Consider the following 19,362-nt stretch of genomic DNA (forward strand, 5'->3'; position numbering starts at 1 on the left):
CGCTTACACTCCTGAGTGCACAGTTAGGCTTCTATAATTGCCATCGACGTCATGGCGCTGTTTGCGATTTAAGTATTACGCGACGCGCTTTTGCTTGCTGGCGCAAATCGCAAACAGCGCCATGACGTAGATGGCAATAGGTATAATATAGTAGCCCAACAGTACACTCAGTTGTGTAAGCGAGTTATAAGTCGAAATCTGGTGCAATTTTGAAGCGGGGTTGGCTTTATTACCTTACGCCATAAAACCAAGGAACACAAAACGCACCGACTGTACTCAAATATTCAATGCCCATTATATTTATGTGACAAACTAATACATATTATGAGGTAAACGTAACTATTGGAAATAGCATTTTTTTAACATGACATTTAAGTGTATCACATATTTGTTATACCGCATTTGTTATGGTACAGTAAGCCAGTTCGCATTAATTTTGTGTTCCCTAGTTCACTCATTCTGGTAATATAAAAAGCCGTCTACATGAAAACTTGCAGAATGGGCATCAGCTGTTTGAAAAAAGTATATTCTCAAAAAATACTGCATTATTTGATGGCACAGAAGACGATATTTTATGAGAAAAGCAGAGATCAATAACCATGTGTCGATTTGTTACACAAAAAAATCGGAAACTTAATCTGAAGATAGTGATATTACAGACGAAAGTACATAAGAATTACTCATACTTAATAAACTTTTTGTTTCATCATTGTTCGACTTGTTATGTGGTTTCCAAACTTTATGTTACTACACCCCCTTTAAAAAATCTTATCTTCGCGCCTCCCCTCTTATTTCATAAATTAATACACACCTGCTTAAATGCAGTGACGTCCCGTGGGGGTAGGTAGATTGAGCGTTGCTTAGGGGTGGCATTTACTTGAAGGGCGTCAAATCGAGGAGAATCATTTCGTATATATATAAATAGGTACCTACCTAAACTTGTAATAACGAAAATATCTTTCCATTAAAAATTTCAGCTCACTGGTTGGACATAAATTGTATTAATTAACAGGGCTGTGATTTTTTGTATGGTTCGCGATGTCTAGTTTACTTCCATTGCCTTTCGACGTCCTTGGTACCATAAACGACATATACAGATTTTCGAATAATTATAGTCTGACTTATTAATCAGTGCGCACCCCTTACAGAGCGTAGCACCTACCGCTCCTGGTCCACGATTTTAGTTTGTATCGAAGAGTTCTTGCTGTCATTATATCAATTATTGATGTAAGATGTAATAATGCCCAAACCTTTGCGATCTAAGGCATAAAACCCACCAAAAAAGCGTTCGGTGCGCTCACTACTGAGTAGGCCCCCTCCCACCCGCGCATTACCCTTCACCTATGTAATAAGGGGCTCAAGGAGCACAAAATAATTATTATTACCAGTGTCTCTCATAATAATGCAATAAAAATATTATTAAATTTCTCGGGGCTTGTAATTAATATCGGATACGCAATAACTAAACAAAGAGTTCACTGTTCTTAAATAATCGCTTCTCGCCCGTGTATCGACGACGCTTCGAGGAGCGTGATTTTGCTTGCCGTGTTCAATGAATGGACTACGTTGTATTTTCGTTAATTCGTATCGCTGAGAAGCCAAAAAACGGTGACTCATGGGGCAGGCGGGCCCAATGCGTCGTCAAATCCAGTATGCGCTGGCGTATTTGATTACGTTGTATTTTCGATGATTCACATAGAAAATGCGCGAGCGCCCCGCAAGCCTGCTTTAGTGGACTTTATATGCCTTAGGTTAAAATTACAAATGTTGCCAAGTTTTGTGAAGAAGAAAAGCGACACAAATCACCGTTAATTCCTCAAGACAAAGCAAATTAATGTATCGCAAAAATGACATGGACACATATTGGAGTCATGAAAGGATAATAAAAAATACTGTATAAAAAAATAAGGTGGCATTTTGGTGGTGCCTAGGAGCGGCATTTTTCTAGGGACGTCACTGTTCAAATGATAAAAAATGTATTAACACAAAAAAAATCGTTATTTTCAATATAATAACAAGATTTTACTATAAGTATATAATGATTTAATCATTTTTAATGCCATGGATGTGCTTGTTTATTATATTAGCACAAAGTTTATCAAACTGCAGATAATTCACCAAATCCTGTTTAGCAAAAATATGATGTTACGAATGGCAACATTACTTGCATTACTTTTCTTGTCAAAGTATTATATTCTTCAATTCGATTCAAATAACATTGAACAAGGGTTTCACTCCGAATTTTTTATTTCAATGAAGTATCGCATGATAATTCTATGATCGCGCCTCCTTTTGCCACAGTCTGCGCCTCCCAGTTTGGAAATCGCTGATGTATAGTATGTATATTATGTTATTGATATTTAAAAATAAGGATTAATATGTCTTATAAACGATTTAATACGGTAATTGTTTACTATATAACTGTTTCACTATTTTAACGTATATAAGTTAAAACCTCTTCCACTCTGATCATTTTTTTTCAAAACGTATAGCTACTCTGATCTAAATTCGGGACTTTCTTGTAGATGTTTAAAGTAGAAAACTGGTGATGTTTATATTAAATAATAACTTGCTACTGATCCAGCGAGTGAAAATGTCAATAAATTTGTCTGTAGTACCTGAATATACAAGAAAAACTCATTTTTTCTAAATTTGATATTAAAAAAAAAACTTCATTAGATTTTGGACACCGTGTTTGACAATTCGTATGACCATTACTGATGCAATGGGTTTTTGGTACGATTCGCAAAAAAAAAATGCTTTATTGGACTTCAATTTAGGTACTAAAAGTAATACGTATGCTTTAAATATGTTGTATAGTCATCTATTAATTACCAATATATTATGTTCATAGTTCAGAACACAGGTAATATAACCGAAATGGTACTTAAATTCTTGGAGCAGTGTCTTTTTATTTATCCTGTGACTCATTGCAATTTTTTTCGCATGCAAACTATTAATTGGCTGTAATATTCAAAATGACGTCTGGTATTAATTGGTTTACTTACGTAAAAGGGGCGTAACTTTGGGTAGAAAGTATAACCCAGCTATTGCACTAGTTTTGATCACTGTACACGGTGTTTAACATATAACATTATTTACAATGTACTTACTTAATTAATGATATTTATTTTAAATGTTCTTATAACAATAAAAATAGTTTACGATTTAAACTTTAAATTAAACCAATGTAATAACACCAACATAAAATACCGTTTAAATATCTATGATAATATAATATATATTTGATGGCCCAAACATTGTCACCTAATCTTTACCCCGGCGGCTTTATAAAACTCGTAATTAAAATCCCTTGGAAAATCGTCAATCTATCTTTCTATTTCAGTTTAAGTCCTCGCCCTGTGTATGCACTGGTGTACACTAGGTGGGAAGAATTTGGTAAATTGAAACAAGTATGCGAGGTGACGAATGGAGTCAATAGATTAAGTAAATATTTAAATTGTTTAATTATGTTTTCAAATAATATGGTATGTACATAGCACGTAAGTTTTAAATAAAGAAATATCTTAATAATAAATATGTATACTGGTATGTGAGGAAGATGTAAAATTGTTATACTATAAAGGAGATGAATGCCGGAGTAAATGAGAATTGAGATAAATAAATGTAAGCGAGGATTAAAATATAATAATATGTATAGCAAAATTACCGAAGAGGGTTACTATTAAACTCAGTAGTTTTGTTTTGTATAATTAAATTCAGTAGCTGCATTTTATAATTTAAAATAAATAACGTGTTTAAATAAAATCTGTAAATTTAAAATAATACACGCACTGCACTGCGTATTCTGTCAATCACTCGATATGCGTGAATCGGGACTATTTTGATAGTGTGTGTGCACCGCTCACACCGATTCTAAACAAAGAGACAATTTTCGGCGGGAGATATGTTTTTATAATTTGGAAATTGAAATAACTTCTTAAATACTTAACTTTCTACATAGCTTTCTTCCGTAATTATGCTTTAAATAATTTTACCTAATTGTTTATAGATTAGAATAAGAGTTTATAACAAATTAAATGTTAAGGAATAATACGCGCGATCGCACTGCTAATTAGGTGGTGCCTCTGAAGGGGGACAGGCTTTAAAAAAATAAGGCCTCTCCCGAGATCGAGTGCGTCAATTCAAAAGTATATTAGTCTAAGATCAGTTCGATTTCGCTCTTCTGATAGGATAGTTGAGTTCGATTCGGCTCCTCTAGGAATATAGTATAAAACCCACGCTCCTTTATGGCGTGCCAGTTAATAACTAAATAAGTAAAAATTATCAATTGAATATTAACAAATAAGTTCCTAAATAAATAATCCTTTTTATATAAAGTTAAAAATTAGATGTATAAACCCTGAAATGTTTTAAATGATAAAAACCGTGTTATAACAAAATAAATAAATAAACAGATTTTAATATTTTCTTTAAGACTTTAATTCACATTGTATACATTTCCAAAAAAAAACTATAAACATTTAATAACCACCCTATGGTACGTACACTAACAAGTGAGCTAGCCAGATTTGTGTCGTGCTATTGAGGGTGTGTTAGTAACTTGCACTAATCGGAATATTTTTACAAAGTATGATATTTTTCAAAGCATCCATCCGCCCACATGAAGTGCTGGTTTGTTACAAGCCGCAAGTTTTACAATAATATATTGTTCGTTTTCTTTGATTTCCTTTCCTATTAGAACCTCAAACAACGCAATCCTTATATTGTTTTCTATCCGACCATGTTCTATCCTAATAGGATCATATGGGCCTCCACAGAGAAGAGGTTTATATTAACAGATTTTGTTTTTTTACGAGAAATGGATGTCAGCCACTTGCTCAACCTATTAGGTCCATACCCTGACTCACGCACAAATTGAAAAACAATATATGTACTTGCCAGACCCAGGATTTGAACCTGGGACCCACGGCGTCATAGTCCAACGCTTAAACCGCGCGGCCACCATGGGATTTTTTCTGTACATCAGGCATAATAACATGTAGATTGACGTGATTTAACCGCTGATCTGAATCTATTGAATGTCTTCCTTGAATAAATACACGTTCAATATTATCAAATGTATCCAAATCTTCGTCTTCACTTCTATTGAAATGTTCACTATCGTTATTTTCATTGACATTTTTGTAGTTTTCCATTGTTATTGTTATTTAATTTTTTTCTTGATCACGTTATTTACTGTAAATATTTATAATTATTAATAGGTAATGTTATGGAACGGCGAGATGAACTTCATTAAACACGAATTTATATTAATTAAACTGACTTTATTAGAATGTAATATAATATTATACTTATAATAGATTATATTGTGTTGGACATTGATTTTTTAACCGTTACTAGATGCACGTATTTACGGTCATGGTCGCGACAATATTGAAGTTGAAAGGGTATTAAGATTATAAATAATCATATTATGCATTGTTAGATATTTAGATTGATAAGAGAAGTGTAACTCAACATACTTACTTCATACAAAAATAATGAGGCATTCACATTACAATGTAAATAACAATGGAAAGATTAAGATAAGCAATCAAAAACATTCTTATACCCCATTAACATTGGGTATTTGATTAGATTACACATTCGATATTAGCTAATAAATGATACTGATAATAATATGACACCTCATGTTGAAATTATTGTATGTATTAAGAATATAATATAGTAATAAATTAATAATATACAAGGAGTTAGAAAAATACCTGTCCCATAATACAAACAAATAATATGGTCATTGTAAGTGGGAAAAGCAGGATATTACGATAGACTGTCTCAAAAATATTTGAAAATTGCAAATATTTAATCATCTGGTGAATAGATACATCAATTTTTCCGTGAATTTATTCAACCCAACGGTTGATACTAGTGTAAATTTGATGGTTTATCCTGGATGTTATAATGTTTAACTGCATTTGTCGGCAATAACATTTCGTAGAATTCGCATACACTTTTGATAAATCGGGGAGTAAATGTGTACATGCTGGTCACCAAGGATGTTGAAGGGCAATGGAAGAAAACCAGACATCATTTAACCCGACAAAAAATATACAGTCATATTAAACCTTTTATATTAATTAATACATTTTGTTTCCATTTTGAATACCGAATAATATATCGGTATTGTCTGATTTTTAAAACCGGTATTTTGGAAAAATACTTGAATACCGGTTTTGAAGTACCGGTATTGCAAACCCTAGTAGTATATTATAATTATTAAATAATAGCCAATGGGGTTTTGAATGGTTATATTGAATGGCTACCTTAAATAAATTCTTTATATAATCTACAATAAAATTGTGGTTTATTATGTGTTTTTCTTGAAATCGTAGCATATGACCTGTGTGACGTTTTCAATTCAAGATGGCGAGTCCTCAATAAATTCCTATGAAAGAGGTTTTTTTTTGTTGACAATAAAAACACAAACTGTTATGTATTCATTGGTATATTGTATCATTAGATGTAATAAACAAGCCAAACTTTTGCTAAACACAATATATAACTATTAATGTAAACCAAAACACCTGGTAAGTCATGATTATAGTAGGTGCTTACATCAGTGGCGCACCCAAGGGGCCACGGCACCACCAAACATAAAAATTATCAGAATGATTTTAAACATTGAAATTGAAAGGCAATAAACTATACCCTGGGCTACACAAATAAAAACACGGCAAAAAATGATTTGTAATTCTCCAGCACCCTTTTTAGAAAAAATTCTTAGATTTTTATTTCTAACACAAAAAATTCGAAACACTAATGTCGGGTTTTTTTAGAAACCCAATCCCTAATGGAACTGTCAACAAATTCTCGGTGTCCATCCGAATTCCGGAGTGGTGTAGGTCATGGCTGGGGAGGGCTGACAGGGCTCTAGCCTGGGGGCCCGGGCTGTGGGGGGGCCGGCGTGTCGGTTTGACCAGATAAGTGAGATAAACACACATCATAAATTAGCTTTAATAGTAAAAAAATTCGACTGCGGCGCTATTATACTTCATGGCCATGAACATTTTAAATTATATAATTGTGCAATATATTTCCACTAAGAAACTATGACGGCTCCGTTATGAAAGTAGATGTATTAAAAATCGCTAATAATCTACAGTATGTACCCTTAATTTGAACTAAAACACAATTTGAAAAACGTTAATGTAGTGTTTCACACTGCCTTTAATCTTACCGGTAGGTAGGTGGCCCGCCAAATATCCTAACCTGAGTGCCCGTTTCAGGATGTGGGGCCTACGGTGTAGGTACACCGAGTGCAATAGACAAAATACCGATAAACGAGAAATTAGGCTTTGTTGTGTTGAGTAGGTTTGTGTATAAGTTAAATGCAATAATACTTTTTTTGTCTATTTTCAATTAATATTTTGGAACCTCAACATTAAAAAACCAAAAATCGACGATAAACATTCGGCGAAAAGAATGACTACACCCACTACAGTCGGTGGTGATGTCAATTTTTTTAGAACATTTTTTTTCAGTGGAATTCGGCATAAATATTGTAGCTCTTAGACCAAGCGGGTAGCACAACCGATATAATTTGAGTAATGTTTTAGCATACTAGGCACACATGTCCAGCATGGTCGCTATCAGTAGCGAAGGGTGGAGGTAGGCTATCAAGATACGCCATAACTAGTGCACATGAAACTTTGTCAGCCATACTTATTTGTTTTCATTAAACTAAGATTACAATTTGCAGATTATGTTGGTTAGTTTTTAAAAATCAATTAAACCCTGCCTAATCAAACCATAACAGTTTTGGTATATTTTGGGCTATACGACAAAATTGTGCACACTTTTTTACTCATAGTTATTTGTTTTCGTTGGATTAAAAATATTCATTTTTTTAATTCATTAAACCCTGCGTAAATCAGACTAGAATGGATAAAAAAATATTATTCTCTCTATAAATTATACAAAGTTATGTATGATTTAATTGCATAATTTTAGTTATTTTATAGAAAAATGAGTACTTTCTGACTGTTATCTATTATGGCTTGGTTTTCGCAGGGTTTCATTGAATTTTAAAAACTAACTAACACAATCTGTAAATTGTAGTTATATTTCAATGAAAACAAATACGTATTACTGACAAAGTTTAATGTGCACTATTTATTGCAGATATTAACAGCCTACCCCCACCCTTCGCCACTGGTCGCTATTAATCACTTCCAATCCGCCAGTCGCTGATGACACGCTCAACGGTTACCGCCACTATGCCTCCAATTTAATAAAAAAAACTAGGATAAACTGTACAAATATGCCGCCGTGTATTGTGAAAATATGTAAAAAAAATATATGAAGAAGAAAAAGAGCCTATGGGACTAATTTACATTCACCTCCTTGGGCTCCCCCCAATATTAAATCTTGAGTGCTCCACTGACTTACATAAGGAATCTTTTTTCAGGTAGCCATTCAATTTCTTCATTCAATATCCCACGGGGCACTATATGCCCCGGAAGTATAAAGCTAGAAGTACTCCTTTACATTATAAAAAGAAATCAACCACAGTAAAAATATATATATATATATAAATGCCAATCTAGATATTCGGGGAATCCAATATTTTTATTCCCGGGATCCTGATTGCAATCCTTGGTTTTGCGTTCATAGGTCCTAAGGTAATAAAATTATAACGCAACTTTCCTAAATTAAAATATACCAAAATACTATAATGTTCCTGTACTATATATTTTTCAGAAATACTATAACTTTTACTCCTTTTTACTATAATCAGCATAGAAAAAGACGGCAACACTGGTCTACATAGTTCATTCGGCGTTATTCCTTATGTAATTAATTGTAGTCTTAGTTCAATTAAAACAAATACGTATGACTGATAATATTAGTATACACTGTTTATGACGGATTTTAATACTCTTCGTCACTGCGTCACGTAAGTCGAATATAAATCAATATCCGAAGTGATATTATTGAAAAATTATCTTACCCATCATTGAAAGTCCAACTGGTGGCAGCTCCTTTTGAATCATACACGGTCAAAAATACTACAGTATACATGACAGGAACTGACGTTGTGACAACATCGACATATGTTCTGTAGGGTGTCACTGAAACCACAAATATATATGTAGAATACCAACATATAGATTATTACATATATCTTTGAGTTATTTCGACATGAAATTAATTTCAATACTATACGGCCATCTATACAATAACTCGCGGTGAACTATAAGACGACCAGTTGCATACCTACAAATTTCCGAACACGCGGTGTAACTCGACATCTCGTCAATTATCTATGCGAGGAGCACGCAAAATAAGTCTGACACAATCTTTCGCACCGCTGTTGCGTACTCACTCCCACTCGCAGTCGCAATACAGCGGTCTCGCGACGCAGCGCCAGTGTGTCTTCGCTCTAAAGTTGTTGAAAACGTATTCCTAAATAGCTACCCAAAGAGGAAAATTGTTCAAATTATATCCTCTTGATCACACAAATAAAACGGAGTAATTTAATTCATTATCAGAGTGAAATTAAATATTACTTACAGCAGTAAGGTCTAAAGTTTCCAGTTTTGAAGTAAAGTATAACATTTCTTTTACGGCGTATCGGCCTTGCTTCCAAGCCTACATACATGCAGTCATCATCAACATTTGGGTCACAGTTATTAATACACTTTCCCTGAAATAAATTTGGATTATATTATTTGTAATTGTATTCTGGGTAGTTTACGTACGGGTAGTTGTGAAATACATCAACGTTTTTATTGGCGAGTTGTTATGCTTCTGTGACATTATAAAGATAAACACAAAAGACTAACCATTAAATTTGTATATTTTATTTGAATGTATGTCAGATTTTTACGAAGTTGAATTCCATATATCTTTTTATAATACCCATACTGGCACGTAACTATATAAAGTTTGGACATTAGACTCTAGACATTAGAATTTGTACGTGGGTTATGTGCGGACGTCCGTGGTGGAAGCCATGAGGTAGGTAATCAATGTTCGCTTTAAGGTAGGCGCGTGTGCGCGCGCACACCTGCCAAAATGTATCCGCACACATGTTTTCATCCCCCGCACAGTCTTCACACAAAAATATTGTAAAAGAAAGTTTCCTTTGCCAAATTTTGGTTTTCCTCGAATGCACGAACCTATCACTTGCACAATTCTTTGACCCATTTCTCGGAAGGCGAAGGTCTTTATTTTTTTTATTTACTTAAAAAAATATTGTTGTTAGTGTTATTATTATATAAAATAACTAAAATTATACCTTAAAAATATAAGTTTTAATGAAAAAATTGTATGTGTGTGCTTGTGGGGGGGGGGGGGGTGTAAATTTACCACACCGGGTGACACCAACCCTTGTTAATCCACTGCTCATATGCGTTGATGATCCGCACAAACAATATAAAAATTAAAGGGAACGTTGGCGGTAATATAGCAGTCAGGGTAAAGGCCGTCTATTGCATTGGCTAGCAGCTGTGAACCACATGGCATAGTCATAAACTACGTTCCATACAAACAGTATGGGAACTGCAATCCACCGCGTGTGCCAACCACTGGTTGTGGTTAGTGATTGTGTCTGCGCCCGTCTAAAGGGCGTATTGGCGTCAAGAAGACTTACCTCAGATACATCCTGAAAGTTTCGACAGCGGTAAGCAATAAACTTGCAAAGTACCATATCCGTTCTATTATAAGCTTGGAGGCTCTCAATAAAGAATTGATGTGCACGACTATGGGCGCACGTGCCAGTTTCTTGGAGGGTTACATTCACCCCCTGTGCCAAAAATTGAGGGAACTGGAAATTGATTAAGTATTTGAAATTTATCGAATGGAAACACAATCTTCAGCAAGTGTAGTGCAGGGAGGCGATTCTGAAAACTATGACATATTATTGCGACAACTGGGTCAAACATTTATCGCACTCTATATAATATTTATTATGTCAGTGGCGAAAATTCGATAATATTCCTTTATTTCACTTTACGTTTACTTCTAAATGATAATTTAAATCCAAGAAGATGTTAAACATAATTTCAACTAGAGGTTGTGATTCCTCGATAAATAACGAAAAAGCCAATCTCAAATCTTGAGAAATTAATTTTCTGAAATTTTGACAAAACCAGAAATTGTCATTAAGCTAAACAGCCCAGGAAAATATGATTTTTCGGTGATATTGAGCTATAAAAAAAACTCACGATTTTTTTTATGAACCGAATTTTCCAAATTTCCCGTTTTAAGAAAATGGTCGAAACAACAAATGTTTTCGACCTTCACTGTGAACGGAATGTGTTCAATTTCTAGAAACCTTGAGTGCTCGAGAAAACAAATATTCTTGATTTCGAAAATTTTCGACTTTTAAGAATTCTCCAAATAAAAGAAAACAGTCGAGATGTTACAAGCTCTAATTTTAATGCAATATATGAGCGACAATTTTAGTTCGGTAATCCTAACTAGGATTTTATAAAAAAGCCTATCATCGCATTTTGAATAAATAGATACAGAAAATTCTTAATAAAAATAATATTTTTAAATAACAACATATATCTTCACCGTGGCACAATTAAGGCGAATGACACGTGGTCACCATTTCTAAGTGAGCGACATTCACGTCGTGTGGCCCATGGCCGGAAAATGTTCGCCGTACTTCAACACAGTATCGGTATTTCAACACGGAATAAATGGCACTAGCATTCGCCCCATTTGGCGACTGTGAAGAGGATCCTTAGATTCTTTAATGGACAAACCCGATTGAAGTGCAGAACGTACGTGGTTTAACTAGTTACTATTTAAAACAAATCATCCCACTGCCCAATTATGTATAACTATTGTTTTCACTTACTAATCGTTTTCCTTTGTCAAATACAATATGTACGAGTATATAAGTATTCAAAATTTGAAGTTAATGGCCCGGCCCTACTAAACCACACCCAGCGCACATCACATATCTAATAATAATTTTGGGGGTCAAAAGCAGATGGCGGTAAGTCCACTTTTTTCGAAAATGATGTTTTGGTGCCAATTTTTAAATGAGACTAATATCTACGAGAAGCAGATTGCAACAAGTCCAAAAATGTTGTACTTTTAAAGATAAATCATAATTATGTGCAGTAAGTCCTTTACCCTGTAGAAGCAGAATGCAGCAGAGAGACTTATCGCATTACACTTCTAAATTGTGACAATCATTCAATCAACATCGACTATCATCGACTACAATATATGAAAAATGTTGGACTTACTTCATTGTGCTATTAAAGTCTTTCATTTGGCTGGCAAAATTTTCAGTAGCAGAGTGAAGTAAGTCCACTTTTTATTTCGCATTTAATGCTATTTTATATTAAAAGATACACTAATTTTGATATGTAGCATTTAAAAAAAATTAATAACATTATGTTTTTTATACTGAAATAAAAAAAACAGCAGTTTTAAGTTTTAAAACTGCTCCCCTGAACAATTTCACTTTTGTGACTTACCGCCTTCTGCTTCTCAGTCCCAGGATGATAGAGACATTGTTATTATTATATACCTATTTGATAATCAAATGAATGTTCTTCTTAAATCTAATAAAATTGGAACATTTCTGTCTGCAATGTTCCACGAACAAGGCGTCATTTTTTATGTCAATGCTATACAGGTGTATCTTGTGATGCGGCGAAATGTACCTCCTGACCAAGCATTAAGTTTTATTATTTTATATATTTGTAGCAATTTCGTATGGACAACTCTACACGCCGAATGTCCGTGTTATAAGTAACATGCCATAGTTTCAAGAATATACCCCCCAGATATATTTATAATGATTTATAGTGTCTATATGATAGTAAAATAGATTGATTGTCTGGTCCAGCATCTGGTGGCTATCTAAAGCACCTTTCCCATTACGAGCCCTTTATATTTTGTCATCATAAGTCTCATCACCATTATTTCCATCGATCATTTTTGATTGACTGACCTCTTGGTCAGCTTAAACCCAATCATGATTTTGTCGAGGTGATAAAAATTACAACTACTCATACCATAACAAAATAATAGTAATAAATAATATAAGTACAGTGAGTTCTCGACTTACGATGGTGTTTCGTCAGTCAAAATGGGCGTAAGTCGAATTTCATTATAACAGGTGTGTGCTTACTGAATCAGGCGGCGTACCATAGAACAGATTAATAAATATAACTCCGATAGGCTATTCCCCAATACACTACATTTAGACGCAGATGTGCGAGTGTTCTACGAAAATGAACCACACATTATAGATGTGCAATAGTGTGTATTGTAACCTTCAAATACACCCATATTGAATGAGCGTCAGGGCATAAAAAGAAGGTTACATGTAAATTCTATGTGAAACATTTCACCGTGGCACACAGTTCGCCGTGAGCTTTCTTATCGGAAAGAGATGACCGTATACTATACGGTCTCCAATTCTATTAGATTTAATATGAAAATTAATACAATTTTCATAGCTGATTTTGGCAAAAATCATGAATTCTAGAATGAAAACCTAACTAATATAAATAATTACAATATAAAAAGAACTTTTTATATACAACGTTTTTAAATTTTCTGTTGAATCATATAAACCTGAATTCACTAGCTTAAACGATCAAAAAAATTGTACTTGATAGAAATAATACTGAAATGTCATTTTGACATTCATATTGATTTCCATAGTAACGCTCGTATATATTAATAATTTAGTTGCTACTACCATCCGCTTAGCAACCAATAATGGTGTCGAAATAACTTTTCATACAAAACAGAATTAACTGAAAATGAATTCAATTCTACTTAAAGATGGCTAAAAGTATTAAAAAAATGCATTTGCATCGTGTTCTGATATATTCTAAAAGTTTAAAATGTCTAGCTAGTCGGGAAGTTAGTTAAAAATCGATTGCAAGATTTGTACCGGACAAAGAACCACCGGACTACGACCTAATAAAAACGTTGTAATAATCCAGTATATCAGCTATTTTCAAAATTTGTTTGCTGCTGGCTTCCTGTAAAGTGTAAACCGACAAGAACCGTGTTTACGCAAACTAAAAAACGGATTATTTAAAGATTGTTTGTGCAAATTGTCGTAAGTGCGAATGATCGTAAGTCAAGTTGAACTCACTGTTAAGCTTTACAATATCTACGAAAAATTTGTACGTATGCAGTTGGCCGTATCACAGTTCACCGTGAGATGTTGTTTCGGAAATATAATACCGTATACTATTGAGATCAAAACAATGTCTAAATAAAGCACGTAGGTATAATATAAATAATTAAACCCACCATAATACAAGGGAAAGACCGAATAAAATAGGTAGGTAAGTAAATTAGAAATATAGTTTATATAAAATATCAAGTCGTACCTATCAAACATCTGATAATAATGACGACGTTATTATTAAATATTTTTAAATTAAGGGTATATATTTGAATTTATAGATGGCATTAGGCTCTCTCCAAATCAATTGCATTAATTTTCGTCTTACAAGCTGTGCAATTGTCATAAATATTGATTGATATATACTTTTTTCTTCATTTGGGCAAATTTGTGATGTGTGTTTATCTCACTTATCAGGTCGACCCGCCACGCCGGGCCCCCAGAATAGACCCATTTCAGCCCCCCCCCCTCCCTTTGCCATGGTCATCAAACTCATCGCATTGGAGTTAGGTATTGCAAATACTAGATGAAGACGTGCAGAGCGTACCCCAACTACCTGGCATTTAGTTAGTTAAATCAAATCTAAAAAATGGAAGTCTAGCTTAATTTAGTACTTACTTATAAAGTTTGTCAGCACTCTAATGTATTTTTTTTCACATAGAATGTTTTAACATTTCGACGACAATGTGCATTGCACAGATATTTAACCAGTGGAAAGATTGGCATCAAAATGTCAAACAATCACAAATGCCTGTGTATCTTTTGACATTGAAATGCTTGTGTAATAACATAATAATTATGTAATTAGTAGTTGAGTACGGTATTTACTTTTTCTAATAAAACTTGCATATTTAAACATTAGTTCAATATCATTCCGTCCAAATACAATACAGCACAAAGCAATCATTTTCTCGCAAACCCAAATTAAAACGATTCACAAACAAAACATAATATCATGTTATTTCCCTGCAAATATATTCATAAAATAATTACCTAATTAATTAAAATTTTGTTTGTTTGTTTATATTAAAATAACGCAAATGAAAATCAGTTTAAAAGTGTTGCTTTTGATTTCAGCCCGGTGTCAATTGCAAATCAAACGATGCACAACTTTGTTTGACGTCTCTTAATCACTCCACCTTTTACCCCATCCAATGTTTATTCGAACACACAATGCAAATCATGCACTAATTGCATTTATACAGGTAGATAGTAAACGACTATTGTTTATGAAACACTGTGGTTTACTTACGCAATAGCGCAATAGTGAACAGACTATTCACGTTTCGTGTAATAATGAATACAGGAATGAAAAAAACGGCTGTTACAAAAGTTTCAGTAACGTTATAAGTACCTACTGATTTTGAATGAAATTAATAATGTAGATTTTCTATTATAATCCACACATAATTAAAGTATGTAAAAACACCTCTTTAATTAAATTATAATATTGTTAATAAAAACTAAAATAATAATTCGTAAATAATGACACCTTTTAGTTTCAAAAGCAGCCAAGTCACCACTTTAGTATCAAACTAAGCAAATATGTATGTCATATAGTTAATTGAGTGTGTCCAGTGCATCTATTCTATAAAAAGGGCTGCTATCGGCGGCTATCGAGGGAAGTTTATCATATTTATGTATTGACGCGGTTAATTGTTACAATAAGTTAACCGTCTGAACTGTGAAAAAGTCGTATGTTTTAACAGCACCTCTCTTAGCTGTGTTAACTTTTAGAGTGATATTATAAAGAGTTTTGGCAGTTTAGACTGCTAACTTATTGTAACAATAATTTACCTTCAACCTCAATACCTAAATATGATAAACTACCCTCGATAACCGCCGATGTTCGCCTTGTGTACATAGTAGTTCCTCTGAAACTATAAAAAAATGTGAAAAGGAACATAGGTAGTTAAGGAAAACTTCCTAGAAAAAAGCAAAACTGACATGACTGTGTTTCTAGTAATTTCATACCATTGTAATGGTTACATGTAAAATGTACGTAAAACATTTCACCGTGGCACAGTTCGCGTGTGAGCTTTCTTATCGGAAAGAGTAGACGATCTCCAATTTTATTAGATTCAATATGAACATTAATTCAATTTTCATAGCTGATTTTGGCAAAATTCATGAATTCAATAATGAAAACCTAACCTAACCTAATAAATAATCAAGTATATTGGCTATTTTCAAAGTTTGTTTGCTACTGGCTTCCTGTAATATGTGTTAACCAACAAGAACCGTGTTTTATTTAGACATGAATTTTATGTCAGTACTATACGACCCAAAGAGGTTGGACAGTCTTTAATATACGGTCATATATTTCCGATGCAACATTTCACGGTGAAGTTTGATACGGCGAACTGCATACGTACAAGTTTCCGGATACGTATTTTATATAGCATTTTTTTCTCGGATCTTTGTTAGGAACAACGACTTATCATGGAAAACATCACACATCATTTTTTTCGTTATTTTAATATTGGTTTTATATGAAGGGCCAAACTTAATAAAGATTGGCACCCAAGTGGCAGCCAACATTTTTGCCAAGATGCTCCATTTTGGAAAAAAATAAAGGTGATTTTAAAAAATTACCATGTTCAGAGGCCCGCAACCCGGTTGGTCTCCTTCTCCGTTTGCATAGAAATCAATATGTCCCATTGGTCGATTGGTCCCATAACCTGTCAAAATTAAAAAGCAATTTTCCAATGAAAAATACAATAGCTAACACGTTTTTTGACATGCATGATACACAGATCAATATACCTAATATCAGTGGCGAGGGGTGGATGTAGGCTATTAAGATTCGACATAAATAATGCACACTAAACTTTGTCATTGAACTAAGAATACAATTTCCAGATGGTACTGATTAGTTTTTAAAATGCAACTAAACCCTGCCTAAGCCAAACTATAATAGTTTAGGTGGGTATGCTATGACCGATCCGACAAAAATAGACGCTTTTTCACACACTTTTTCCTATCATACTTATTTGTTTTCGTTGAATTAAGAATACATATTACAGATGGTGTTCGTTAGTTTTTTTTAAATTCATTAAGACCTGCCCAAACCAAACCATAATCGATAAAAAAATCGGTGTGTGTACTTATGTACGCGCGTTAGAAGTTATACTTCTTTGGCGTAACAAAACAAAAACAAAAACTTGTGATAAACTAGATAAACTAGCTCTTAATTATCTTGTTAAATTACATACTCAAGAAAAAGGACCGCTTATTGGAACACCGTTGGTTTATTTCTATACACTTTAACTTATATTACTAAATTATATACTGGTTTCTCGTTGTTTTTATTTTTAAAGTACCAACTGACGTTTAATCATTTGTTTACGTAAGGAATTGCAAATGGCCGACAATAATAAATTCGCTGCCTAGGCAACGGAACAATTCTAAACTATAATATTATGCTGTATAATCGTCACGATTGCAGTATCATACTGTGGCGTAAAGGTAGTCCATTCGGCTGAGAACCGAACAATCGGTGGTTCGAATTCAATCGAGTGCGTTTTTTTCGTGTGAAAAAATAAATTATGTGCTACATGTCACACGCCAAAAATACACTGATCTGTTTTCCCAAACGCTCCAAAAGAAGTATATCTTCAAAAATATTCTTCTGTCTATAAAATATCTTAAATTATGTATGGTTTAATGGCATAATTTTAGATATTTTTATACGAATATTTTTTGACTATTATCTACAATGGCCTGGATTCAGTTGAACCTTATAAATTAACAAACACTATCTACATATTGTAGTCTTAGTTCAATGAAAACAAATACGTTTGACTGATAAATCTTAGTGTGCACTATGTATGACGGATCCTAACAGCCTAATTCCACACTTCGCTACTGCCTAATATAATTTTTGCATCGATCTTCTCGTGCGGCGTTAGGGTGCAGAATACAAACCAGAAACAAAAGCACCAATATACACGTACAATATCTGCTGATGCGGTTGTCATTAAATTTGTGTTATCAATTTTAATGTTGTTTTTTTAATAATGGTTTTACGTTATTTTTTTTTTTGTAATAATCCTAGCAAATAAACCAGGACATTTAACCATCTTCATGTTGGCGGCATTAATTGAATAAAATTAGTTTCTGTTGGGAAAGGTTATAATTTTTATATAAAAGTAATGAAGTTTGTATTCAACATATATAATTTTGAAAACGTTTCTGAGAAAATATATTATAGCCAATAGTAAAAATCTTTTTTGAAAGGAATCGAATCTGCATCTCTCGGGTTTCGCGCCCATGCACATATACCACTATTAATTCTAAAGGCGCCATACTTAATTGCGACAAATTTTAACTAATGGCTATTAATACTCTCGGAAGCGCTTTCCAAATTGAGCTACTATTGGCGATCGGCTTTTGTATTTTAAATAAAAGTAGGTATTACTTTAATATTACTAATCGACGTCACAGATCACCCCAAGATTTTTTGTTGTAACTTACTTGAAATATGATTTAAAAATTCTTAAATCTTGTGAAATATTCGTTGAATAAAAAAATAGTTAAATATACATTTATATGCATTTATACGAGAAATATGGTATTTAAAAATATATAACTTAAGAGAATCTCTACAGGCCAAATATTTCAAGAAAATGTCTCTGCAACTGTTATAATATTAGGGATAGATATTATTTAACCTGTCAACAGATCGGCATGATAATAATATATGAAAATAGTCAAAGACCTGACCATTGCTTGAGTGCACTACTGCCACTATAACTGAATCATGGCCCCCACAAGGAGGGGGTGACAGGGCACCAGCCTGGGTCTTAGGGGAGCCCAGGATGGCGGGTGGGCCATATGTGAGATAAACAAACACCACAAATTTATTCTACTATAAAAAAAAGTCGCCTGCGGCCCAATCTCATTCAATGAATAATAACATTTTAAAATATGTAATTGTACAATACAATTTGATGTGAAATGATTGATATAATTAAACTAAACTTAACGTGTATTTTTTTATATAATAATTATTTTTTAGTGTGTTTCCTGAATAATAAAAATGTATATTTGTCCGATATCGAAGGGTCACATGTTACATGGCTACCACAAGAGGGGGTCACGACCATCCGTTCATAATATGACGCTGAGTGCTGGAAATTCAATGATTTATGGGGATTTATTTTAAAATACAATATAAAATCGCTAAAATACACTGAATACCATTTGAGGAACACTAC

The 19,362-nt window shown here is 33.4% G+C and overlaps 1 protein-coding gene across 1 annotated transcript in view; it reads right to left on the minus strand.

The window, feature by feature from the left end:
- LOC147079873 (uncharacterized) overlaps window positions 1-19,362 on the minus strand; it is a 38,494-nt gene that overhangs the window by 17,909 nt on the left and 1,223 nt on the right. Inside the window, exons 2-5 of the mRNA XM_085945728.1 lie at window positions 16,739-16,824; window positions 10,619-10,792; window positions 9,538-9,670; window positions 8,975-9,095 (exon numbers count right to left, since the gene is read on the minus strand). Of these exons, the coding sequence (XP_085801854.1) occupies window positions 8,975-9,095; window positions 9,538-9,670; window positions 10,619-10,792; window positions 16,739-16,824 (514 nt within the window). The remainder of the gene's footprint in view (window positions 1-8,974; window positions 9,096-9,537; window positions 9,671-10,618; window positions 10,793-16,738; window positions 16,825-19,362) is intronic.

Source organism: Rhyacophila brunnea, unplaced genomic scaffold (assembly GCF_057557595.1).
Source record: "Rhyacophila brunnea isolate RB1 unplaced genomic scaffold, BYU_Rbru_1.0 scaffold_1, whole genome shotgun sequence".
NCBI classification, from domain to species: Eukaryota; Metazoa; Arthropoda; class Insecta; order Trichoptera; family Rhyacophilidae; genus Rhyacophila; species Rhyacophila brunnea.